The following is a 27,740-nucleotide window of genomic DNA, read 5'->3' on the forward strand; positions in this document are numbered from 1 at the left end:
GGCTCTGAGGGGGGGCCAGTCCTCTTCCGGCTGTGCCGGGTGGAGATTGTAACAGTACATGGCCAAGATGTTCAAATGTTCATAGATGACCAGCAGGGTCAAATAATAATAATCACAGTGGTTGTAGAGGGTGAAACAAGTCAGCACCTCAGGAGTAAATGTCAGCCGTCCATACCAACCTTTGTTGGGTCTGCCGTGCCTTCTTCACAACTGTGCTGGTGTAAGAGGACTCCCACAGCACAGATCATGAACAGCATTTACAATGGGAAACTAGCTGGTGTGAGTGGGCTAAAGCGTGGTACCTGTCAGGGCTGCCCTCTGTCTCCGAAGGGCTTGTGCTGTGTATGATTAAAGCTGACATCCACTCTTCTGAGTGACAAATCTATACTGAACAAAAAATTAAACGCAACATGTGTTGGTTTCATGAGCTGAAAAAAAAAGATCCCAAAAATGTTCCATATGCACAAAAAGCGTATTTCTTTCAAATTTTGTGCACAAATTGGTTTATAACCCTGTTAATGTTAATTTCTCTACCATGAGCCGCCTCCAATTACGTTTTAGAGAATTTGACAGTACTCCCAACCAGCCTCACAATCAAGGACCACGTGTAAATACACCAGCCCAGGACCTCCACATTCGACTTCTTCACCTGCGGGATTGTCTGAGACCAGCGACCTGGACTGCTGATGAAACTGAGGAGTATTTCTGTCTGTAATTAAGACCTTTTTATAGGACCAACCACTGTCTCCCCAGTGGCTGGTCCTATACCCTCCCAGGTCCACCCATGGCTGCGCCCCTGCCCAGTCATGTGAAATCCATAGATTAGTGCCTAATGAATTGATTTCAATTGACTGATTTCCTCATATGAACTGTAACTCAGTTCATGTTGTTGCATGTTGCATTTATATTTTTGTTCGGTATAGGAGAGGTGTCTTGTTCTCATAGAGTAGCCTAACTTATGCCAACAAGCAGACAGGCACACTAAAGCTTTTTGAAGCTAAACGTGATGAGATCTGAGTAGGAGGTAGGAAAGGGAGAATGGATGGTTATAACCAAAAGACGACAGAGAATCCATGCAAAACTGTACTCACTGTACTCCGGTGGGTATTGAGATATTCCCACACAAGAAAATAGTGAGAGGTAATGAAGGAAATAATAGACAAGACCAAAATAGACAATAAACTACCACACAGAATCTCCAAACAACTCCATATTATCATTGACTTGGAAAACATTTGCTTACACTCTAGTTTGTTGTTCTATATGTTCAATTATTAATAGTTTGTTTTTAAATGAGCTATTCACATTCCATTGCTTCACACTTTCTTCACACTGAAAGTCAAAGGGGAAGAACAATAATACATTCTGGAAGGAGAGTTATTTTCATTGGGTACGCTGTACCTCCTCTTATCCACACATCAGCCTTATGATCAATGGGATATAGAGAAGATTGAAACCATTAGAATATCCTTGGTAAAGAATATGTGGTAAAGAAATGCCCTGCCTCCTACCCTGCTTCACCCCCTGCCTCCTTCCCTGTCTCCTTCCATGCCTCATACCCTGCCTTGCTTCCTTCCCTGCCTCCTTCCCTGCCTCCTACCTTGCCTCCTACGCCATCTCCTACCCTGCCTACTACCCTGCTACTACCCTGCCATACTTCCTTCCCTGACTTCTTCACTGCCTCATACCCTGCCTTGCTTCCTTCCCTGCCTCCTTCCCTGCCTCCTACCCTGCCTCCTACGCCATCTCCTACCCTGCCTACTACCCTGCTATTACCCTGCCATACTTCCTTCCCTAACTTCTTCACTGCCTCATTCCCTGCCTTGTTTCCTTCCCTGCCTCCTTCCCTGCCTCCTACCCTGCCAACTACTCTGCTTACAACCCTGCCTTGCTTCCTTCCTTCCCTGCCTCCTACCCTGCCTTCCTTCCTTCCCTCTCTCCTACCCTGCCTTGCGTCCTTCCCTGCCTCCAGTCCTGTTTTGCTCTGTTTGTTAAAACGTTTACCAAGCACATTACTGCAAGGTACCACGTCACAGATATTTGACTCTCAGCTTAATAGTCACCTGTTTGATGTGCAAACCACTCGAAGTGTGTAATGTTATGCTTGAATTTAGATTTAGTTTATTAAGGCCTTTCAGTGTATTCAGAAGCACAGACAGGGTATGGTAAGAGAGTCATTCAAATACAGTCTTTCATAAAATGTCAGAAAAATCTAATTAATTGAATGCCTGTCTCATGTACACCTTTTGACCACTCCTCTGTTGGCCCCTCTCTCTCTCTCTCTCTCTCTCTCTCTCTCTCTCTCTCTCTCTCTTGCTCTCTCTCTCTCTCACACACACACACACACACACACACACACACACACACACACACACACACACACACACACACACACACACACACACACACACACACACACACACACACACACACACACTCCTTATTAAAGTGATAAATAGCTTCACACTCCAGATGCACACTGCCTAGCCCCTGTTGCCATAGCAACATCCCGGGCTGTGCTCCAGGAAATAAAGAAATAAACATATGTTATGGTGTGCTGACCGCCGCTTCTGCCCTTGCGGATCTTGTGAGCATCTATTCAGGTGTGTGTGTGTGTGTGTGTGTGTGTGTGTGTGTGTGTGTGTGGGTGGGTGGGTGTGTAGGTGGGTTATTGAGACTGTACCTGAAGTTCGGTGCAAAACAGATGAGAAAAAGGGACCATTAGCTACTGTATGTAGGCAGGTGATGAACTCAAGTCCCTTTTTGTGTCTGGTTGTTTAATTAAAGAGATACTGAGACCAAAACTTCTCACAAGTCTGATATTGCATACGGTTTTCATCATCGTCAGGCTTCAGCTGGTGACTCCTACATTGAATAAATCATCATTACCTGCTACTTTGATCATTTAATGACTTGGATTAAATTACAATATACCAGGTCTATTCGACAATCATGTAAACACAATGCTTTTGCAATGACGTATTTTAATAGTGGGTGTCTATCTACTCAGGATTTTAATCAGATGGCATAGTAAGCCTCTGTTTCCATGAAATATTGTTGGATGAAATCATTAGAGAAGTGTTTTTGTATCAGATGATCTGAAAAGTTCAAGCTCTCAGGGTATGAGTTGTCAGTGAAGACATGCACACTTAAAGCTGGAATTGATCTATTCAAATAAATACAATTTAGGATACAATGCAGTGTACACACAATATATTTTACACTGCAAGTAGCCACCTGTCTGGCAACAAAATCAAATCAGACGGGCGTCGCCAAGTGGATGCTGACCCCAGGTGTTTACTAATGCAGAATTATCTGAAATTGACTGGTATTGGGCCTGTCTCCCATCTCCTGTGTGAGTGTGCGTGTGTGTATGAAGAAAAACAGAGGGAGAAGGATAGAGGAGAGAAGGAGGGAAGGAGAGAGGGGGAAGTGTGTTTCTCCAACACTGGGCTCCCATCTCCAACATCAAGCATCTAGACTGTTGCCCTGGTAACTGCATAGTGAGGCCTCAGGTGTGGGACACAATGTTCTGTTTGCATCTTCAAGGATATCATCGGCCATGGACGCAACCATCTGATAGGGCAGCTCTCCTGTACAGATCTAGACTTACATTATTAATTTCCTTGCCAAGGCAACTCACTATAAGCAACAACAACAAAAAACAGCCAACTCCCATTCTCAATCACTGCGCATGTATGATTTACAAGGTTAATTAAATGGCCTCTGCGGGTTGATTTTAAAATCTCCCAGTGGATTGACACAAGTTCAGATGTGGATAGCAGACTATGTTACACCCTGGAGACTATCTAGGATTCTGCAGTTCATGTTTGTTAATGTCTTTTCATATCACCTCATCGGGTATGGAGTTTAACCAGTCACCTCAAGGGGCACGGAGTTTGACCAGTCACCTCAAGGGGCACAGAGTTTAACCAGTCACCTCAAGGGGCACGGAGTTTAACCAGTCACCTCAAGGGGCACAGAGTTTAACCAGTCACCTCAAGGGGCATGGAGTTTAACCAGTCACCTCATTGGGTATGGAGTTTAACCAGTCACCTCATCGGGTATGGAGTTTAACCAGTCACCTCATCGGGTATGGAGTTTAACCAGTCACCTCAAGGGGCACGGAGTTTAACCAGTCACCTCAAGGGGCACGGAGTTTAACCAGTCACCTCAAGGGGCACGGAGTTTAACCAGTCACCTCAAGGGGCACGGAGTTTAACCAGTCACCTCAAGGGGCATGGAGTTTAACCAGTCACCTCAAGGGGCACGGAGTTTAACCAGTCACCTCAAGGGGCATGGAGTTTAACCAGTCACCTCAAGGGGCATGGAGTTTAACCAGTCACCTCAAGGGGCACGGAGTTTAACCAGTCACCTCAAGGGGCATGGAGTTTAAATTCCAGTTCTACTGTATGTAGCTACACTGAGTATACCAAACATTAGGAACATCTTCCTAATATTGAGTTGCTTCCCCTTTTGTCCTCAGAACAGCATCAATTCATCAGGGCATGGACTCTACAAGGTGTTGAAAGTGTTCCATAGGGATGCTGGCCCATTTGGAGACTTTTATTTCCCTCACCAACATTAAACATCAACTATCTGAGCAGCTAACTGATCGCTGCAGCTCTACATAGTCCATCTGTAAATAGCCCACCCAATCTACCTACCTCATCCCCATACTGTTTTTACTTTTTTACTTTGCTGCTCTTTTGCACACCAATATCTCTACTTGCACATCATCATCTGCTCATTTATCACTCCAGTGTTAATCTGCTAAATTGTAATTATTCACTCCTATGGCCTATTTATTGCCTACCTCCTCATGCCTTTTGCACACACTGTATATAGACTTTCTTTTTCTACTGTGTCATTGACTTGTTTATTGTGTTATTGGCTTTTTTATTGTTTACTCCATGTGTAACTCTGTGTTGTTGTCTGTGTCACACTGCTTTGCTTTATCTTGGCCAGGTCGTAGTTGTAAATGAGAACTTGTTCTCAACTAGCCTACCTGGTTAAATAAAGGTGAAAAAAAATATATATAATAAAAATGTTAACTCCAATACTTCCCACAGTTGTGTCAAGTTGGTTGGATGTCCTTTGGGTGGTTAACCATTCTTGATACACACAGGAAACTGTTGAGTGTGAAAAGCCCAGCAGCGTTGCAGTTCTTGACACAAACCGGTGCACCTGGCAGCTATTAACATACCCCGTTCAAAGGCACTTCAATATTTTGTCTTACCCATTCACCCTCTGAATGCATACATACACAATCCATGTCTCAACGCTTAAACATCCTTCTTTAACCTGTCTCCTTCACTTCATCTACACTGATTGAAGTGGATTTAACAAGTGACATCAATAAGGGATCATAGCTTTCACCTGGATTCACCTGGTCAGTCTATGTCATGGAAAGAGCAAGTGTTCTTAATGTTTTGTATATTCAGTGTATGTGTTCCTTTGTGAGTGCATACATTCATTTGAATGCATGAGTATGTGTGTGACGTGCGAGTGTGCCTGCATGTGTGTGTGCGTGAGCGTACATGCCTGTTTGCCTGTTTAGTATAATCCTCAGTAATAAATCATAGTCAGTGTATTCCCTTAGGTGTTGTGGTGCTCATTTAGACTCCCAGTGACCATCCACAGCAATCTGTTATGTGCCTGGGGCCTCTCGCTCTCTCTCTCCCGCCCACTATAATAGCCCAGCTAGCCAACCACAACTCACATGATAACCCAGCAAATAACCATCTTTCCAAGGTGCAGTTGCTGTGCAGCTGTTGTCTAGTGTGCTGCACATGTAAGTGTGTTTAGGATAAACGACTGTAATAAAACAAATGGGGGAACGCACATGGTGCTGTTCCCAGACAAAACAAGGTGTCTACATTCTAGACAAAATACTGGTCTATTTGCTCTTTCATGTAGTTATTGTAGCCTATTGGAGTGACTAGGAAAATGAGCACTGATGTGTATCATGATAGCTGAGAGTTTTAGAATGAGAAAAATAGATGCTCTTTGAAGAGCTTTATACCCCCACACAGTCAACACTCTCAGCATTTACCATGAATATGATCTCCGTTAACAGTGGGGAAATTCCCTTTAAAGCTAGAATCTTTCATTTAAACAATAACAAAGCATTCTCCCCATCCCTGTTCTCTAAAAAGCTAAGGACGGGAGTTGGAGAAATGTACCCACTCTTACATTCATAGACAGAGATATGGATGCAATGACTGACAATTCATGATATCAAATGTTTTGATATACAGTGTTTGTTTACATTTATGTTGTATACAAACATTGGAGAAAACAAGCTTAAATTTTGGGTTCTGATGGGGTATGACAGTTGAACTAAGTCCATGATACATTTACAAGTTATATTCTTCAAGAATCAATGGGTAAATATCATAAATTATAAGTAAAAAAATGTATGTAGCAACTAAGGATTCTCGCTGGCGCATTGTTGGTATTTCAGTGCGCAGCACTAGAACACTTCGAATGAAGCCCAAATACAGCGCATACTGTACTGAAGTGTTTGTGAGGAATTGATGATCCAACTTGTGATTGTCAGTTGGAGGGCTTTGGTGGACATTAAGAACCAAACATGCCTCAGATATACAACATTTGCCACACTAGTGCTTAACAGTTCAGTTACTAATGACAACTTTTAATGTATTTTTTTTGTTTACTGACAAAGTAGTACTTCCAACCTGACAATCATGTACATAACGTGCAGTAGTCCATCCACAGGAGTGTATTGATTTGTGTGCATGTTCACTTCGAAGGTTTCAACGATCAGCAAAAAGGAAACCGTCAATATTACCCATCCTATTTGACACATTCTGCCTCGTACTGCCGCTATTGCTTTGATAGAATGACTGTTCCCCTGATGGGACTTTCCTTATTGTAGTTTTGTTCTCGTATAACATGTCCAGTAAAAAATACACACGGTTTATGCTTTAAGTCAGTTTATGAGGCACTCTAGTAGCACTCTCAAAAGTAAGATCCATATGGAGAAGTTGAAATTGAAAAGCACTCCTTTACACAACTTACTTTCATTCAGTCCTGTCAGTATTCTACAACAGAAGAAGTTCAGGTTAAAATTGTTGTTGTTCTTCAGCTTTAGAGTTAAGATCAAGGTCTGAACTTTGTTGAGAATTGGCACCATCATTGGCCCCTACACATTCTGCTGAATACAGCAGAATATATATATTTTTAAACATACTGTGCTTCTTTAACACAAACACCCATACACCCAACACCCATACACACAAGCACCTGACCCACTTTCCCAAACACACAGACATACATGCTCAGAATCTACACATTAGCAATTAAGTATTAACAACAAAAAGTCCACAACATAGAGTCAATGCCATACCAACACTAGACAATCAGCCCATTGAGTAACAGGAATCATTGAAAGGAAGATGGAGTCAATGAAGATGTTGTAAATGTTTCAAAACTTCCTGGTTCAGCTCAGTAGATGGAGCTTTAATACGTTATCCTTCAAATGTGTTTTTTGGTTTGTGTTGCGTGGTGGTGTTCTTCCCATTTTAATCTTTGAAAAGCTTCTTTGTGCTCCTGAAATGAAATACCTCAGCATCCCTTTTTGCACAGACCTGCTATGACACTCACCAGTTCCACATCCACTCAAGATGTATTCCTCCAGCTAGCATACATCATACACATGTAGGCTACCGCCGTATTGCGGAACTCATTTGATAACATCACACAAAGTCTGAGAGCTGCATAGCAGCAGACCCCAGCTTGTCAGTCAAGGTTTTGTGGTTTGACTGTAAGGCTAATTAGTTAGTTAGTTAGTAAGACTAACTAGTTAGTTAGTTAGTTATTTAGTTAGTAAGAGAGTTAGTTAGTAACTACTCCTTATTCCTCCGGGCACCCTGTAGTTTTTTATAGTAGTTCTCCTGTCCAGTCTTGTTTTGAAATTGAACTAGGGCGGTCTTGCGTTGTAAAGTGGACTCTCGGCTTCGCCCGTCATGGAGGACCTCGGTGTGAGGAAGAGGTGGAGGGGGGAGCACTTCGTGGTCGCCGTCACCAGTGGAGGAGCAGGGCGAGATGGTCTGGTGCGGCCGGAAGCTGCCTCGAGCAGCGCTGCGGTTCAGGTTGTTTAGCTCGTAGGCGTCGCGAGGGTCACTGCCATCAGACGCGTCTCTCCACTTCCAGGGATTCCCATTGCCAGAGGAGGGCTGGGGGGCAGTGTGCACCACAGGGTAGTGGGGGGCGTGGGCGTCTACCGTGATGATGGCCGAATTGCGCTGGGCCTCCAAGGGCGGGCGGTAGTGGGGCGAGTCGGCGCTGGCCGTAGAGGAGGTGCAGGAGGAGGTGGAGGTGGTCTCGGAGGACTTGGGTGTGTCCCCCGAGGAGGAGGACTGGAGAAGGCCCTGCTGTTTGGACATTGCGATCACCTGCATGATGCGTGGCTGGTTGGGAGCCCCCCGAAGCGACCCGCTGCCACTGCTCTTCTCCGTGATTGACAGCCACTTGGCGCGGGTCAATGCGCTCTTGGGCGACACCGGCGGCGGACCTGTCTCTGGGATGTGGGGGGGTCTGGGGGTTGCCACCACCCTCACACCCCCCGGAGGCCCCACACTTATGGGGATTTGGCCAGTGGAAGCTCCACTGTTGGACTGCACCGTAGATGGGTATAACGAGGCCTGTGGCCCCCCGTCCTCAGACACCTCCTCTTCCCCTTCGGAGCCCTCCTCACTGGCCTCCCGCTCTGCCTCATCTCTGAGGCTCAGACCCCGCATCTCCATGGACTTCTGCTTCCACTCTGTCACCAGCTGCTGTGAGCGCATGGGGTCCATGGGCACCTGCACAGCCTTCAGCCTCCTCTTTACAGGCTGGGTGGGCTGCATCATGGAATCGTCGGGTGCCACATTAGTGCCCATGCCCCCATTCGCATTCATGCTAGCTCTGGGCAGCGTGTTGCTGAAGGTCACCATGGTCTGCTGACCCATGGGGCTGCGGGGTGCCAGGAGCTCCACGTCCACGCTGGCCCTCTTCAGGCTGCCCATGGAGGCTTTCTCGCGCTGCAGCGGACGCCCCATGCCTTCCAGCCGGTCCAGGGAGGGGGGCGCAGCGATCTCGTCAGCGCTCTCCGACGCTGAAGCTACACCTTTGTTGTAGACTGAATCGTGGCCCCGCTGGGTCAGAGCTCGTAGGGCGTCCTCCTTCTGGGGGGTCGGAGCTGGCTTCATGATGATGTCGTCGGAGGACCTGAAGTTGCCAACGGCGTGGAAAGCCTGGAAGAGAAGAAGAGAAGGTCTTGGTCGCCTGAAACTCCTCTATGGGTACTCAGTATAATAGTCCTGCGGAAAGGCAATATCATTCAATCTCATTCGTCTGCCTGGGTATACTTCAACAGAACTGATGAGCTAGCTCTAACCACCGCTCTCTATATCTCTGATAAGAGTGAGAGAACACAGGGACAAAGAGGAAATGAGAGAGGGAAAGAGATACAAGACAGAAAAGACCTATGAGAAAGAAGGACATAAGAGTGAAAGAGCATGATAAGACAAATGGGTATGTAGAGTAGGCCCTCCCATAGAAAGACAGAACGTCATGGAACAACACCTCCAGAATCTGTTCAAATAATCACCATTCAGGTGAAGGATGGAAAGGCCGTATCTAAAATGGAGAGACAGAGGCAGAGAGAGGCAGAGAGAGAGAGAGAGAGATATATGATGGGTATGAAAGTGAACTCCATCCCGTCCTGAGGACAGTCTAATGATAGCAGAAAGCAAATGAGGGCGGGAGGAGTCAGAAACTTTAATGAGAGCAGGAGGAGTCAGAAACTTTAATGAGAGTGGGAGGAGTCAGAAACTTTAATGAGAGTGGGAGGAGTCAGACACTTTAATGAGAGTGGGAGGAGTCAGAAACTTTAATGAGAGCAGGAGGAGTCAGAAACTTTAATGAGAGTGGGAGGAGTCAGAAACTTTAATGAGAGCAGGAGGAGTCAGAAACTTGAATGAGAGTGGGAGGAGTCAGAAACTTAAATGAGAGCGGGAGTATTCAGAAACTTTAATGAGAGCAGTAATCTAGAGATATCAAAGAGCCTAGCGCTAAACGGCAGGTATGCCATTTAAGTGGGGGAGGGAGAGATGGTATGCAGTACAGTTTGATTGGCTAAAATCCTACACCAGTGTCTGGCAAATAACACTTTCCTCTCCTGTGCTCGCCTCAAATTAAATCACAGAACGGCTACTATAGAAGTAGTAGGTAGACTTCCCTCACATCTACTTTTCAGAAATATATGCGCACATGAATAGCCCTTTGTATATCAGCTTTGGTAGAATCCTTAAATTCCGTATTCCTAAATGTTTTAATCACCTGTCAATCCTGCCCTGCAGATACAAAAACGAACATTTACAGAAATAAATATTAATTTGCATCATCAGTATCAAACATAGAAATGTTATATACATTATAGAAGTCAAGATAGATTTCAATGGAAGTCAGGTCATACCAGGTAGGCAGCGATGCCGGCCCCTATGAGGAACCCCACGTAGACGTCGATGGGGTGGCTGCGGTACTGGGTGATCTGGGTCAGTCCGGTTAGTGCCGCAGCGATGGCAAACGCAAACACCAACACTGGCTTTAGCAGCTTGGTGCTGTCTGAGATGGTTGAGTTGAAGTACATCTGCAAGAAGAGAGAAATGGAGAAAATAAATGGTGAGATATTATAAACCAAAAACTCAAATACATTCCATTCATCTATGGAGATGATGTACAGTTATTTGATTTCTGCTTATAAACTGCATTATGACATGCCTTGTTAACTATTAATAAACTGAACAGGCTTCTACACGTTTTCACTTAATTCAATCCACATAATTTAAGCTCTGTGATAATATTTTAAGCGGTTTATAAGCAAACCTTTCTATTTAAGAGTTACCAAATATATATGTGGGAAAACCCAGTGTGTTTGGCACAGTACGCTAAGCTCTTCCTTAAAATAAAGTGGGGACAGATTTGCCCCAAGGATTTGTGCATTGAGAATCTGGTGCGACTACTTTGGCTACGATACCATTTATATTCACAAGCAATATTAGCCCAATGTCCTAATTTGTGGCTTATCAAATTCTATTGTACTTGACCTGCCACTGAACAAAGCATTAAAAAGAGCCAAAGACAATATCTGTGGGGACATTTTTTATCAATACTTCAACATTGTTCTCTGCATTTAATCAATAAACTAGTTTATCATGTTCTGTCGCAGTTTGGGTTTTCAGTTGACTTAAAGCGACAGACTTTTTTGTCCTGGTGGCCAATAGGGAAACACTGCCTCAGCAAATTTCATGAAAACTGAAAATGTTAGAGGAAATGTTACTGATAGTCTGTAGATAGTCTGTAGAGCATTTACAGATGGACTATCCAAAGAAAGTGTTACTGATGCCACTGATTACTAGCTTCCATACTGTGTATTCGTCCCAGGAGGTGTACTTACTGATATGTACACAGCAGCAAATGCAGACAGGGTTGCATGCTGGGAGGGAAAGGTTTTCCTGTCAAGAAACAGAAAACGTGTTAGCCTTGAGGCGAAATGCTAGAAAAGCAGAAAGACAGACACCGTATGTCACACAGCTTTGATCATAACTTGAAAGGGGAGAGAACAGCGCCAGTGTGGCGTAAGGAATAAAGATCACACCTGCACATTGCTACAATGCAGGTTAGTGTTGGGGTGTTGTGTGCTATATCTGTCTAAACATACCTCCCTGTTTATCTGTCTATGACTGGCCAAAATGGTGTCCTTACTAATGCCACCTTTATAATCCCTTAGCCTACCTAAGAATGAATAAGAATGGATAATCTACTTGAAAGCAACATGGAGGAAAGGACAACTTGCTTTGGCTTTCACCTACCCAGTCAGTTTAGATCAGTGGCCCAGAGAGGAAGAAAACATGAAAATGTGTTTTTTCAGGAGTATTAGGACACATCCCCCACCAGAGAAAATAAGATGGTCTGTCCAAGGCTGCATTCCAATACTTTGAAATAATTTTCTGTCCTCATCTCCACTGAACCAATGAATCAGTATTCCTTTAAGGTTCATGTTTTGCTCTGTAAGTGTAACTGAATGTACAAGTAGTTGATCTTAAGTAAACAATGTCCTTGAAAACCCATTAAATTCATATTCACCCTTCATATTTTTAGCTTCTCTTGTTCCCTTGCTGTGTTTAGTTTGCCTCATGAGATGTGGACACACAAGAGCTATAGTATCTTCCCATAACCACTCTAGCAATATTGGAGCATAACCTTAATTCTTCCTGGTTCAGGTGATTGTGGCCAGGGAAATAATTTCTGTATTTTGAATGGTACTGTAATTTCATCCCACACAATCTGTGCTGTACTGTATTTTTAGATCGCTAAAAACGTTTTGACCACTAGTGGGTGCATGGTATTGTTGTTTCTGGCTCAATAACATATTTTGAGGCTTGTCTTATATGAGGTTACATTTGTTGCACCTGTTAGTGAGAGTGCTGTACAAAGTTAACCGGTGTGTGGTAGTTGTGTCCCTTCAAAGTAAAATGTATAGGGGACAGATTAAACCTTTAATGGTTGCCAATGGTTTTGCCATGTAGTCGCTGCCAGTTTAGAAACATTTGTTAAGTGGAACACCACATATTTATTGATATGCTGTAATGTGCAAACACATTACATAGCAGCCGACCTGCTTGCACCAATCCCATGTAATTACAGCAAAATACTGTGAAATACAAACCCCAATCATCCATCCATTCATTACGATTACGGTAGCATTTACTTTGTTACAGTCAATTCTATAGTATTGTACTGTGTGTTATTACACACCACTTGCTTTGATACTGTATGGATTAGAGTAGGTGTACTGCATTATGAAATACAGCAACTTACTTTCCAATGAGCTGCCTGTAAATTACTGTCAAATTCAATACAGCCCCTTTACAGTGTATGTCATGTTATGTAATGCAGCTACCTGGCAGAGAGGATGGCGTGCTGGTCGTGGCTGGAGCAGATATCCTTGGTGATGTAGGGGTTTTTGTCACATGCCACACCTGGCTGAGTGTAGTTGGGCTTACACACGGTCAGAAAGAAGGGGGAGTGATAGCCTGTGGCCAACTGGATCACATCAGTTACTAGAGCCGTGGCACACAGCCCAAACACATGGACGCCTAGAGAGACAGGGAGAAGGGGAGAGAGAGTAAGGGAGTGAAAAGGAGAGGAGGGTGAGTGAGAGAGCAGTAATGTGGGGGGAGAAGGAGAGCATTGATGTGGGGGGAGAGGGAGAGCAGTGATGTGGGGAGAGAGGGAGAGCAGTGACGTGGGGAGAGAGGGAGAGCAGTGACGTGGGGAGAGAGGGAGAGCAGTGACGTGGGGAGAGAGGGAGAGCAGTGACGTGGGGAGAGAGGGAGAGCAGTGACATGGGGAGAGAGGGAAAGCAGTGACATGGAGAGAGAGGGAAAGCAGTGACATGGAGAGAGAGGGAAAGCAGTGACATGGAGAGAGAGGGAGAGCAGTGACATGGAGAGAGAGGGAAAGCAGTGACATGGAGAGAGAGGGAAAGCAGTGACGTGGGGAGAGAGGGAGAGCAGTGACATGGGGAGAGAGGGAGAGCAGTGACGTGGGGAGAGAGGGAGAGCAGTGACGTGGGGAGAGAGGGAGAGCAGTGACGTGGGGAGAGAGGGAGAGCAGTGACGTGGGGAGAGAGGGAAAGCAGTGATGGGAGAGAGAGGGAGAGCAGTGACGTGGGGAGAGAGGGAGAGCAGTGACGTGGGGAGAGAGGGAAAGCAGTGACGGGAGAGAGAGGGAGAGCAGTGACGTGGGGAGAGAGGGAGAGCAGTGACGTGGGGGAGAGAGGGAGAGCAGTGACATGGGGAGAGAGGGAGAGCAGTGACATGGGGAGAGAGGGAGAGCAGTGACGTGGGGAGAGAGGGAAAGCAGTGACGTGGGGAGAGAGGGAGAGCAGTGACATGGGGAGAGAGGGAGAGCAGTGACGTGGGGAGAGAGGGAAAGCAGTGACGTGGGGAGAGAGGGAGAGCAGTGACATGGGGAGAGAGGGAGAGCAGTGACGTGGGGAGAGAGGGGGCAGTGACGTGGGGAGAGAGGGAAAGCAGTGACGTGGGGAGAGAGGGAGAGCAGTGACATGGGGAGAGAGGGAGAGCAGTGACGTGGGGAGAGAGGGAGAGCAGTGACGTGGGGAGAGAGGGAGAGCAGTGACGACGAGAAAACAAGAGGAGGAAATAAATAAATAGTGAGTCATTGTCACACTGGAGAAATCTAGGAACAGGCCACATTCATTTGACACTGAGTGGAACCATACCTACGAAGCGCACCGTTCGCCGTAGGAAGGAGTTAAAGTTGCACCCGCCGGCGTTGATGCTGCCCTCCACCCCAGGGCGGATCTTAAGGTGTGACTGCATGCAGTAGACCAGGCCCTCCCCTATCATTATCTGACCAGATGACAACACACAGTCAGAGATATAGAAACATTTAATGACCACGTACTAGTCAATGCATTTCTACTTGACAATCATGCTCAACCCTAGAGAGAATGGGCTATTTGAGAAAACAATATTTGGTTTGTGGTTTTGAGAAATGTTTGTCTCATCTTCTGTGGTCTGATTTGAATGTAGGCCTATATGCATATTCACAACTATATTCTGGTGTAGTTTGAACGGTTTACATTTCAGCCATTTAGCAGACACTCTAGAGCATCTTACATGAATAATTAGGGTTAAGTGCCTTGCTAAAGGGCACATTGACAGATTTTGCACCTAGTCAGCTCAGTGATTCGAACCAGCAACCTTTCGGTTACTGACCCAACGCTCTTAACCACTAGGCTTTCTACCGCTGGTTTCAATGCCTGCATACATTCTACACTATTGAGTTTTTATGGCATGAGTACATGCAGTTTGAGTGTATAATGGCTTCATTATACATAGAGTGTATCACATAGGCCATTGTTTCCTAACTCCAGTCCTCCAGTAACCCCAATGGTACATATTGTTGTTGTGGCCCCAGACAAGCACACTAAATTGTACTTGTCAACTAATCATCAAACCCTTGACAAGTTAAATCAGGTTTTTTAGTCCAGGTTTTTTAGTACAGGTACTTGAGGGAAACACTGACATAGGCCAAACGTGGGTATGCTTATTAGGGCTTCTCACGCGTGCGTGCGTGTGTGTGTGTGCCTGCACTCGTGCAAGTGTGTTTAGAGGGGTGTCCTCACCGAGGCGGCCGGCCCAGCAAAGGCCAGGCTGAGCAGCATGAGTAGAGGGATGAGCTCGTCTCCACCGTCCACGTAGGGCATGCTCAGCGTGCGGTCATGGCAACGGAAACCCACCTGGGCCGGGTGGAGCAGGTCCGTCAGCTCCAAGAAGTAGAGCGACACCATAAAAGAAGCCACAATGGGCAGCTGGGAAACAGGACGTTGAAGTGTATGTCAAAGGTTGTTGTCAGACTTGTCACTTTATTAGCTACTATTAACCCTAACCGTGAATATACTATACAGAACTTCTGCCTCTCGCTCTTTGCGTTTGCAACTTGTCTGAAAGTAGTTGAGATGAGTTGAACAATTGACAAACAAACACGGACCATCATGAATGCGTATTAGTTTTCATCTGTTTACATAGTCTCTATGTGGCCACAACCTTCCCTATGAAGTCCTATCAGATCAGAGGTAATGAAGGATATAAAACAAGGTCATTTAAGACTACTGGGACGCATCTACAATGGTTGCATATAGATAGTTACTAATTCAATGTCTATGAATGAGGCTCGGACTGTTTAAAAGACGTGAGCTGAAATGATACGAAAGCAGCTCATCCTCAGCTACAGGTCATCCAGATTTGTTTTCTCTCACTTCAGCTGCAGCATATTGATTCATAATCATCTACCCAAGAGAAAGGCAAAGCACAAGACAAATATCTGGTGTTTGCGAGTTCATTCATTCATTCACACACTCATTCATTCAAATACAACCAAAGATTATCACCGTAACATGTTAAATGTCACAGTTCCTCAAAATATGCAATTATCATAATGTTTATATATCTACCCACCTCTACAAAATAGAAGCAAGGCAACAACGTCAAGCTGTCTTTGGGTTGTGTCTTCTTGGGCTTTGGGTCTCTTGTAGTCATCATTGTGACGTCTGTGGACAAACCTGAAAGAACGCATAGTTGAAGTTCTAATAAAATAATAGTACTGAATGAGCTCAAGCTCAGGGACATCTCTTTTCTATTTTAATATTAACATTTTGTTTACATTTATTTATGTATTCATGTATGTATTTATTTATTCCATTAACATGGAAAACAGATGGTCCTGATGCAATGGTAAAACATGTTCGTGATAATGGATGACATGTCATAACTCCTGGGGTGCACAACTCAAGCCTGTAAGTTCCAGAGTATTGCTGGTTTTTGTTTCTGGCTGGTTTTTATTGATCAATTAATCTTACTGGTCAGCTGGAGAGTGCACACACCTTGTTCCAGATATAAATCAGTCACTGGTTAAAAGCCCAAAACCAACAGGATAATCAGCAGCCTTCAAGGATCAGACAATAATCTATATTCATTGCTTGAGCATATGGCTTACAGGTAATTATTATTATTAAATGTAACCTTTATTTAACTAGGCAAGTCAATTAAGAACAAATTCTTATTTACAGTGAAGGCCTACCCCGGCCAAACCCGGACGACACTGGGCCAATTGTGTGCCGTCCTATGGGACTCCCAATCACAGATTCAATCCAGGGACTGTAGTGACGCCTCTTGCACTGAGATGCAGTGCCTTAGACCGCTGTGCCATTCGGGAGCCTACTTGTATAAACCAAATTTGCCAGTGAGAGGACACACATTGAAAGTGGTTGATTCATTATTATAGCCCACACATACATTGATAGGGCTATTATGGGACTGACCTATACCTATGGAGAGGATAATGCCAAAGTAACTAGTGCTGACTTTGGCCCAACCACACACACAGCCAGCCTCCCTGGCACCCCGAGCATACAGGTGAGAAGCCATGCCTGGAACAAGCTCTCTCTACTGGTACTGTAGCTCAAACTGTTAAGCTTCTCTGCTAGCTGCTATTCATGCTAACCAGCAGGAGATAACTTCAGGTGCTACATCTTTTTGGAAACGCATTGTTGCTAATACCCATCTCGATGTGGGTACTGATGAATAGCAAAATAATTATAGTGATTTTCTCATTTTCTCATCCAGTATGGGAATATTCACAAAACGTAAGGCCATAGAGAGTGTATTGATTCAATAAAGTGATAACACAAAGTTTTCATACCTCAACAGTAGTGTAATGTAGTTGTGGAAGTAGGTGTAGTTATTCCACCATATGTTGTGGAATATTGAGACACATCTTCTTATTTTGTTTTTCTTAGCCTTTATTTAACTAGGCAAGTCAGATAGGAACAAATTCTTATTTACAATGACGGCCTACCCCTGCCAAACCCTAACCCGGACGACGCTGGGCCAATTGTTCGCCGCCCTATCGGACACTCACTCGCGGCCGGTTGTGATACAGCCTGGAATCAAACCAGGGTCTCTAGTGATGCCTCTAGCACTGAGATGCAGTGCCTTAGACTGCTCCACTCGGGAGCCTCCAGTACATGGCGTGGGACATAGAGTCTTCTTGACATAAGACCACTTTGAGGCCTGAAAAGGTCTGACTGACGTTGATATTTAAGGATCAAAATTGGAAAACCAAATACGAAATATTTGTAAATATAACCCCATCAATTTATCTAAATGGAATATGGAAATATGATGGTTTTATGGTGAATTACAGCTCCTGCGCAATGGTCTTTTTTAAGCCACTGAATAAGTGCTATATAATACATTTATGAGTAATTTATAACACTAAAATAAACCGGGTGGTTCGAGCTCTGGATGCTGATTGGCTGAAAGCAGTGGTATAAGCAGTGGTATAAGAAGTGGTATATGACCAATATACCATGGCTAAGGGCTGTTCTTATGCACGACGCAACGCGGAGTGCCTGGATACAGCCTTTAGCTGTGGTATATTGGCCATATACCAAAAACACCCAAGGCCATTATAAACTGGATACCAACGTAATTAGAACAGTAAAAAGTTATTTTGTGTCATACCTGTGGTATACCCCTCGTGCTTTATTGTTTAAATAATTTGCTTGTGTAGATAAAATGCAAGTCCTTTGCTTGTGCAAAAAACACAAGTTGTTTGCTTGTGTAGAAAAGATGCAAGCCCTTTGCTGGTCAGTAGTGTGTGTGTGTGTGTGTGTAACCTTCATTTAACTAGGCAAGTCAGTTAAGAACAAATTCTTATTTACAATGACGGCCTACCCAAGCCAAACCAAACCAAGCCAAAGACTCTGGGCCAATTGTGCGCTGCCCTATGGGACTCCCAATCACGGCCGGATGTGATACAGCCTGGATTTGCACCAGGGACTGTAGTGACGCCTCTTGCACTGAGATGCAGTGCCTTAGACCGCTGCATCCATGCTTAAAAGGGTGCTAAAATGTTAAATATCGGTTATCGGTATCATTTTATTTTGGCAAAGAAAATATTGGATATCGGCATCGGCCAAAAATGTCATTTCGATGCATCACTAGTAATACTACTTAATAGATTATTAACTTCATAGATCATTAGGTAGAGACAGACAGACAGACAGACAGACAGACAGACAGACAGACAGACAGACAGACAGACAGACAGACAGACAGACAGACAGACAGACAGACAGACAGACAGACAGACAGACAGACAGACAGACAGACAGACAGACAGACAGACAGACAGACAGACAGACAGACAGACAGACAGACAGACAGAAAAATACATGACCAAAAGTATGTGGACACCTGCTCATCGAACATTTCATTCCAAAATCATGGGCATTAATATGGAGTTGTTCCCACCTTTGCTGCTATAACAGCATCCACTCTTCTAGGAAGGCTTTCCACTAGATGTAGGAACATTTCAGCAGGGACTTTCTTACATTCAGCCACAAGAGCATTAGAGAGGTTGGAAACTAGGCCTGGGTGATTAGGCCTGGCTCGCAGTCGGCGTTCCAATTCATCCCAAAGGTGTTAGATGGGGTTGAGGTCAGGGCTCTGTGCAGGCCAGTCAAGTTCTTACACACTGATCTCGACAAACCATTTCTGCATGGAACTCGCTTTGTGCAAGGGGCATTGTCATGCTGAAACAGGAAAGGGCCTTCCCTAAACTGTTGCCAACTGTTTCCACAATGTTGGAAGCACAGAATTGTTCAGAATGTTCAGAATGGCGCTGGAGAGGAAGGCTGCTGTTTTACGGGCTCCTGACCAACTGTGCTTTTTTGTTCGTTTTTTCACGTTGTTTGTAACTTATTTTTCTACTTATTTTGTACATAATGTTGCTGCTACCATCTCTTGTGATTAAATATAACTTATGGATATCAGGACAGCAATTACTCACCTCGAATTGGAAGAAGATTTTTTCTTTAACGAGTCCGACGCAAAGGATATACTGCTTTCTCGAGACCAGTCCCAAGTCCCTGTCATGTGCGTGAATAAAAGACTGAGAAAAAGGGGGCAGAGGTCGGGCTGCTTTCTGAGAATTCGTAGACGAGTGCCATCCGTTCTATTGGTCAAAGTGCAATCATTGGAAAATAAAATGGATGATCTACGATTAAGATTATCCTACCAACGGGACATTAAAAACTGCAATATCTTGTGTTTCACAGAGTTGTGGATAAACGATGACATGGATAACATGGAGCTGGAAGGATTTTACATGCATCGGCAGGACAGAGAAGCTATGCCTAGTAAAACGAGGGGAGGGGGTGTGTGTCTATTTGTCAATAACAGCTGGTGTGTAATGTCTAATATTAAAGAAGTCTTGAGGTATTGCTCGCCTGAGGTAGAGTACCTTATAATAAGCTGTAGACCACACTATCTACCAAGAGAGTTCTCATCTTTAATGCAGCAAACGTAAATCTGTTTTTCCTAATTTCGACCAGCATGTCACATGTGCAACCAGAGGGAAAAAAACTTGAGACTTTATCTTTACTCCACACACAGAGATACATACAAAGCTCTCCCAAGTCCTCCATTTGGCACATTTGACCATAATTCTATCCTCCTGATTCCTGCTTACAATCAAAAGCAGGAAGTACCAGTGACTTATCTCAATACGGAAGTGGTCAGATGATTTGGATGCTATGCTACAGGACTGTTATGCTAGAACAGACTGGAATTTGTTCCGGGATTCATCCAATGCCCTCACTCATCGGCTTCATCAGTGTCGAGAGTTTCGAGTTCCTTGGGGTCTACATCACCAACGAACTATCATGGTCCAAACACACCAAAGCAGTCGTGAAGAGGGCACGACAACAACTTTTCCCCCTTAGGAGACTGAAAAGATATGGCATGAGTCCCCAGATCCTCAAAAAGTTATACAGCTGCACCTTAGAGAGCATCCTGACAGGTTGCATCACTGTCTGGTATGGCAACTGCTCGGCATCTGACCGTAAGGCACTACAGAGGGTAGTGCGTACAGCCCAGTACATCACTGGGGCCAAGCTTTCTGCCATCCAGGACCTATGTACTAGGCGGTGTCAGAGGAAAGACCCAAAAATTGTCCGACTCCAGTCACCCAAGTCACAGACTGTTCTCTCTGCTACCGCATGGCAAGCGGTACCGGAGCACCAAGTCTAGAACCAAAAGGCTCCTTAACAGCTTCTACCACCCACCAATTAGTTTTTTACACTGCTCCTACTCACTGTTTATTATCTATACATAGTCAATTACCTCGTACCTCGGCTAACCTGTACCCCTGCACATTGACTCGGTACCGGTACCCCCCTGTATATAGCCTCATTATTGATATTTTATTGTGTTACATTTTACAATTTTTTACTTTAGTTTATTTGGTAAATATTTTCTTAACTCTTTCTTGAACTGCACTGTTGGTTAAGGGCTTGTAAGTAAGCATTTCACGGTAAGGTGACACCTACACCTGTTGTATTCTGCACATGAGACAAATAAAGTTTGATTTGATTGGAATCATCTAGAATGTCATTGTGTGCTGTAGCGTTAAGATTTCCTTTAACTGGAACTAACGGGCCTAACTCGAACCATGAAAAACCGCCCCAGACCATTATTCGTCCTCCACCAAACTTTAAAGTTGGCACTGCGAATTGGGGCAGGTAGTGTTTTCCTGGCATCCGCCAAGCCCAGATTTGTCTGTCGGACTGCCAGATTGTGAATCGTGATTCATCACTCCAGAAAACACATTTCCACTGCTCCGGAGTCCAATGGCGGTGAGCTTTACACCACTCCAGCCAACGCTTGGCAGTGTACATGGTGATCTTAGGCTTGTGTGCGGCTGCTCGGCAATGGAAACCCATTTCATGAAGCTCCCGACTAATAGTTATTGTGCTGATGTTGCTTCCAGAGGCAGTTTGGAACTCGGTAGTAAGGGTTGCAACCGAGAACAGATGATTTTTACGCACTACGCACTTCAGCACTCAGTGGTCCCGTTCAGTGAGCTTGTGTGGCTTACCACTTCGCGGCTGAGCTGTTGTTGCTCCTAGAAGTTTCCATGTCACAATAACAGCACTTACAGTTGACAGGGGAAGCTCTAGCAGAGCAGAAATTTGACTAACTGACTTGTTGGAAAGGTGGCATCCTATGATGGTGCCACGTTAAGTCACTAAGCTCTCCAGTAAAGCCAATCTACTGCCAGTGTTTGTTTATGGAGATTGCATGGCTGTGTGCTCAATTTTTTATACAGGGCAATGGGTGTGGCTGAAATAGCTGAATCCACTCATTTGAAGGGGTGTCCATATACAGTGCCCTTGGAAAATATTCAGACCCTTTGACTTTTTCCACATTTTGTAACATTACAGCCTTATTCAAACATGGATTCCGTTTTTTTAAATCCTCAGCCATCTACACACAATACCCCATGACGACAAAGCGAAAATAAGTTTAGAAATCTTTGCAAATGCATTAAAAATACAAAACAGAAATACCTTGAGATGTTTCTACAACTTGATTGGAGTCCACCTGTGGTAAATTCAATTAATTGGACATGATTTGGAAAGGCACACACCTGTCTATATAAGGTCCCACAGTTGGCAGTGCATGTCAGTGCAAAAACCAAGCCATGAAGTTGAAGGAATTGTCTGTAGAGCTCCAAGACAGGATTGTGTCGAGGCACAGATTTAGGGAAGGGTACCAAAAATATTCTGTAGCATTGAAGATCCCCAAGAACACAGTGGCCTCCATCATTTTTAAATGGAAGAAGTTTGGAACCACCAAGACTCTTCCTAGAGCTGGCCAAACTGACCAATCAGGGGAAAGAAGGGCCTTGGTCAGGGAGGTGACCAAGAATCCGAGAGCTTTAGAGTTTCTCTGTGGAAATGGGAGAACCTTTCAGAATGACAACAATCTCTACAGCACTCCACCAATCAGGTTTTTATGGTAGAGTGGCCAGACGGAAGCCACTACTTGGTAAAAGGCACATCACAAACTGCTTGGAGTTTGCCAAAAGGCACCTAAAGACTCTCAGACCATGAGAAACAAGATTCTCTGGTCTGATGAAACCAAGATGGAACTGTTTGTCCTAAATGCCAAGCGTCACATCTGGATGAAACCTGGCACCATCCCTACGGTGAAACATGGTGGTGGCAGCATCACGCTGTGGGGATGTTTTGCAGGGGCAGAGACTGGGAGACAAGTCAGGATCGATTCAAAGATGAACAGAGAAAATTACAGAGCGATCCTTGATGAAAACCTGCTCCAGAACGCTCAGACTGGGGCGAAGGTTCACCTTCCAACAGGACAACGACCCTAAGCACACAACCAAGACAACACAGGAGTGGCTTTGGGACAAGACTCTGAATGTCCTTGAGTGGCCCAGTCAGAGCCCGGACTTGAACCTGATCGAACAACTCTGGAGAGACCTGAAAATAGCTGTGCAGCAACGCTCCCCATCCAACCTGACAGAGCTTGAGAGAATCTGCAGAGAAGAATGGGAGAAACTCCTCAAACACAGGTGTGCCAAGCTTGTAGTGTCATACCCAAGAAAACTCGATGCTGTAATTGCTGCCAGAGGTGCTTCAACAAAGTACTGAGTAAAGGGTCTGAATAGTTATGTCAATTTATTATCAAAGTTTTTATTTTCAACAAATTAGCAAGAATTTCTAAAAACCTGTTTTTGCTTTGTCATTATTGGGTATTTTGTCTAGATTGATGAGGAAAAATAACAATTGAATCCAGTTTAGAATAAGGTTGTAACGTAACAAAATGTGGAAAAAGTCCAGGGGTCTGAATCCTTTCCCGAAGGAGCTGTACTTTTGTTTATATAGTGTAGTTAGTGCAGCAATAAAAATGGTTGAGTGTGTTGAAAGGGTTGGGGAGAATGGAAAGGGAGGGAGTGTCTTAAACAAGCTGAGGTCTGTCTATGTCTGTGGTCAGAGAACCAGCTTGACAGCCAGCGAGAGGGTTTGAATGGGGAGTCTTTTTAATTAAACAGGGTGGATTAGAAAATGGCCATCCTCACTGGGTCTATTGTTGCACTCAAGTGGGAGTGAAGATGGTCCCTCAGTCTAGAACAGAAAGCGAGTCATTTTCACACGTCCTCCACAATGTTTGTGTGGAGTACTGTGGGCAATCCTGGCCTTGCTCAAGAGAAAAACAACACTTTCTACACAAAGGTGGGGACGCCTTTTGGAGGCTGAAATCAGGGTTTCCAACACCTTATTAGGCAGAAAGGAAAGAATGTAAATTATGTTTGATTTTAAAGTATTGTTAAACATATGTTTTGGGGACAGTTCAAATCAACTTTTATTTGACACATGCTTCGTAACAACAGGTGTAGACCAACAGTGAAATGCTTATTTACAGGCTCTTCCCAACAATGCAGAGAGAAAATAAATAAAAAATTGTTTAAAAAAAAAAGTAAAAATAGATATACTAATAATAACACGAGGAAAAAAATTATAAAACGAATAACACAAGGAATAAATTCTCGATGAGTAACAATAACCTGGCTATATACACAGAGTACCAGTACCGAGTCGATGTGCAGGGGCACAAGGTAATTGAGGTAGATATGTACATATAGGTAGGGATAAAGTGACTAGGCAACGGGATAGATAACAGCTGCATATGTGATGGGTCAGAAGAGATTAGTCCAAAAAGGGTCAATGCAGATATTCCGGGTAGCTATTGGTTAACTATTTAACAAACTATTTAGCAGTCTTATAGCTCGAACTGGAAGCAAATCTAATTTTATTTGTCACATACACGTGTTTAGCAGATGTTATTGCGGGTGTAGCGAAATGCTTGTGGGGTAGGAGCTTGGCCCCTGTGATGTTCCACCACACTCTTAGAAAAAAAGGTGCTATCTAGAACCTGAAAGGGTTCTTTGGCTGTCCCCAAAGGAGAATCCTTAGAATAACCCTTTTTGGTTCCAGATAGAACCCTTTCGGGTTCCATGTAGAACCTTTCCACAGATGGTTCTACATGGAACCCAAAAGGGTTCTACCTGGAACCAAGAAATGGTTCTACCTGTGTTATCCTATGGGGACAGACGAAGAACCTGTTTGGAACCCTTTTTTCTCAGATTGCACCTACAACATACCAGTGTGTTGAGGTACACTGTTACTCTGCAATTTGACACTTGGTTTAATAAGAGGCAGGATTAGACTGATAAAGAGGATTAAGCCAGCTCAATGGTCCAAAATACACTAATTAAGTACTACAGTAATACTGCCTACCTGATTATTAACTTCGTAGATCAGTAAGTAGAGACAGACAGACAGACAGACAGACAGGAAGACATTAACATATAGTTGGTGCAACAATAAAAATGGTTCCAAATGTATGTGTGCAGACATTAGATCCTATGCGTGTCATAGAACGGGTGGTGCAAGCTATCAATTGAGAAAATTCAGAGATAAAACTGCGGCATTGATTTTTGATTTTTTAATGTGTGCAAATTGTCAGCCATCCAAAACATAACGGGCGGTTTATGGCACAACGACAAAACGTGCTGCCTGGTATATGAATATAGGCAATAGCCTAGGATACCTCAAATCAATACGGGAATCGCATTATATATGAATCACTAGTTAGGACTATAAGAACACATGGTTAAAAATAGCATGATCATGGATGATGATTGATTCACATACAATCAGAGAGAGCAACAATTAAAGCTTAGGCTATGCATATCACAATATTACGTTTTTTTTAAATCCATGAAGAAATGTAAAGCATAACATCCGTGTAAGAGAATAATAAAGTCAAAAACTCACCTAGGCTATATCTATTAGCCTAATGTATACATGCAAATAACAAATAGAAAATCAGCAAAAGTCGATTGATGACAGGTAGCACGAGGAATAGGTGTGATTGTAAAACTGTTCATATAATAAAACTATTACTGTACTCGAATTGCGCACAGTAGCTCCCTCAGTCATTTACTGTCAAATCGACAGCATCGCGTCTATAAAAAACACTGACAATGCACGTTTCATGGAATAAATAGTACACAGAGTTGTCTCACCTTAATTTGATAAATGGGAAAATTCCTAATAAAATCCAATATCTTCTCTTTCCCCCGACCTTCAATGTTTCTCACAGCAACTCAGTCCATTTCACATTCTTCTTTCTGCTCACGTTTCTCCCCCGAGCGATCCCGAAGAAATTGTTTAGTAGCGCTGGTGCAGCTTTGGTGTGGAGCGAAAACGCACGATTTCCCCGACCTCGGGGGGCTTTTGACTTGGGCAAAGCTGACGATTTAGCGAGAAACGCCGGTTCAAAGGGTTGCCTCGGATATTGTGGTCTTGCGTCTCGCCTTGGCTAGATAGATGACAGATAACATTAAGAATTGATAACCTGTCTATTGACAACACTGGTATTTCATCATAAGGAACTCGGGGCTGTCAATGATGCGTCTACTGCACAAATACGTGAAAGCAGAAACGTGCAGGGGAGGGGTGTGTGTAGCCTTTTGTTTAGTGCATGTGTGTATGTTGCAGCATGTGAGTGGGTGTGAGAGAAAGACGGTTTCTTCCCCCAGCATCATTTAAAAGGACACATGGTGTCTGTCTGCCTTCATGCATGCTCTCTCTCACTCGCCCTTCCCTCTTTCTCAGTGCTTGACTTGGGCAGGAGCTCACCTGAGCAGAGTACTGGCACCTCAAATGTTCTACTGCTTGAGCTCCTGTTCCTCTTATAGAATGCTAGTTAAGAAGTATAGTGGAGCTCCTGCTCCGAAATATACAAATATACACAGTAAGCAAAATGAGTTGTGGCAGGTAGCCTAGCGGTTAGAGCGTTGGGCCAGTAATCGTTCTGCCCCTGAGCAAGGCAGTTAACCCATTGTAAGCCCAGTAGGCCTTCATTGTAAATAAGAATTTGTCCTTAACTGACTTGCCTAGTTAAATTTTAAAAAGCCTTACACTCAAAGAACTTTGTTTGGGACCACAAACAGGCATCTGTGCAGCACGTCCATTTTTAAAGCTTCTCTCACTAATCAGGTAATTGCCAGAGACACTCACTGCCTTTCAATGAAAACTATCCTCGTAGTGATAGCACCGTATACTTCACAGCATGCTGCAAAGCATTGTCCACTGAAGCTGTGCTTGCCTTAGCCTAGAGTGCTTGCTTGGAAGAATATGATATAGGCCTACACTCTTTGAAAAAAGGTTCTATCTAGAGCATTAAAGGGTTCTTTGGCTAGGAGAACCCTTTGAAAAACCTGTTTTGGATCCATGTAGAACACTTTCCCCAGAGGGTTCTTCATGGTGATGTCTAGATGAGATAACGTTTTTGTCAAATTTGGCATCAACCCTAACCCTAACACTTTTCCTAACCTTAAACCTAGTTCTCCTAACCTGCTACATTAATTCTCCTTGCTGCGCAAGTTCTCCTAAACTTGCTACGGAAAGTCAATTTTGACTAAAGCTGTATCCCTTCTAGACAAAACCGTTCTGCATGGAACCCAAAAGGGTTCTCCTATGGGGAAAGCCAAAGAAGCCTTTTGGGACCCTTTTTTTCTAAGAGTGTACCAGCATTCTGTCCTTTACTATACACTGCCTGTGCCTGCAACACATTCCCCACAGTCCTGGTTTAGCTCCATGCTCCTTATTATACAGATATTATAAATGGGAGTTTTGTTTTACTACTATCTCTGTATAGTCAATCACTTCACATGCAAAGAATGAATAGTAGGCTATACCTTTTGAGAACACCTACCGATCTCTCCTGTAACTTCTGTGCAAATTTGTCCCTGGCAAGCTTAGCATTACAACAGGAGCGAGCAGATGGAGTCTCACGGTCATAAATGACTAATAATACATGTCTTGGAAACTCAGCATAACACAGCACTCTATCATTCACATAACACTGGCTCTCCTACACGGGTTTAGACACAGGAGCAATGGCGGCACATTGTACCTGTGCCTGTGTGAGCAGGACCCAGAAACGGATCCAAATGTCATGTCTGGTGGTGTGTCATCCACTGCATCACTCTGCCTGCCTGCCAGCGTGAAAAGCCTCATATCTGCACTGACACCCACGCTCAATGCAGACACAGGGAAATGCGTCACAGTGCAGTGGGGAATGGAGATGGTGTTTAAGTGTCATCATTACGAGCCAGAGGACCTCTGTTCACTTAATGAAGAGGCTTTGCAATTTACAAAGGGGATGCAGTACAGTCTCTAACTCTCTCTCTCTCTCTATCTATCT

The 27,740-nt window shown here is 44.1% G+C and overlaps 1 protein-coding gene across 1 annotated transcript; it reads right to left on the reverse strand.

The window, feature by feature from the left end:
• Positions 1-6,366: 6,366 nt before the first annotated feature.
• On the reverse strand, positions 6,367-25,984 carry LOC112252109 (phospholipid phosphatase-related protein type 3-like). The gene is made up of 8 exons (XM_024423059.2): positions 25,555-25,984; positions 16,056-16,159; positions 15,224-15,409; positions 14,315-14,444; positions 12,971-13,166; positions 11,465-11,522; positions 10,484-10,657; positions 6,367-9,260 (listed from the first exon to the last, which is right to left on the reverse strand). Exons 2-8 carry the CDS (start codon positions 16,137-16,139, stop codon positions 7,872-7,874), a joined length of 2,217 nt encoding a protein of 738 aa, XP_024278827.1. The 5' UTR covers positions 16,140-16,159; positions 25,555-25,984; the 3' UTR covers positions 6,367-7,871.
• Positions 25,985-27,740: the final 1,756 nt, after the last annotated feature.

The sequence above is a fragment of the Oncorhynchus tshawytscha genome, linkage group LG06 (genome assembly GCF_018296145.1).
Source record: "Oncorhynchus tshawytscha isolate Ot180627B linkage group LG06, Otsh_v2.0, whole genome shotgun sequence".
Taxonomy (NCBI): domain Eukaryota; kingdom Metazoa; phylum Chordata; class Actinopteri; order Salmoniformes; family Salmonidae; genus Oncorhynchus; species Oncorhynchus tshawytscha.

Coding starts and splice junctions, on each gene's coding strand:
- LOC112252109 (XM_024423059.2), bottom strand. CDS start 16,139: ATGATGACTACAAGAGACCCAAAGCCCAAGAAGACACAACCCAAAGAC. Junction 15,410..16,055: donor CTTGCTTCTATTTTGTAGAG/GTGGGTAGATAT, acceptor CCTGTTTCCCAG/CTGCCCATTGTGGCTTCTTT. Junction 10,658..11,464: donor TTGCTGCTGTGTACATATCA/GTAAGTACACCT, acceptor CTCTTCTTGCAG/ATGTACTTCAACTCAACCAT.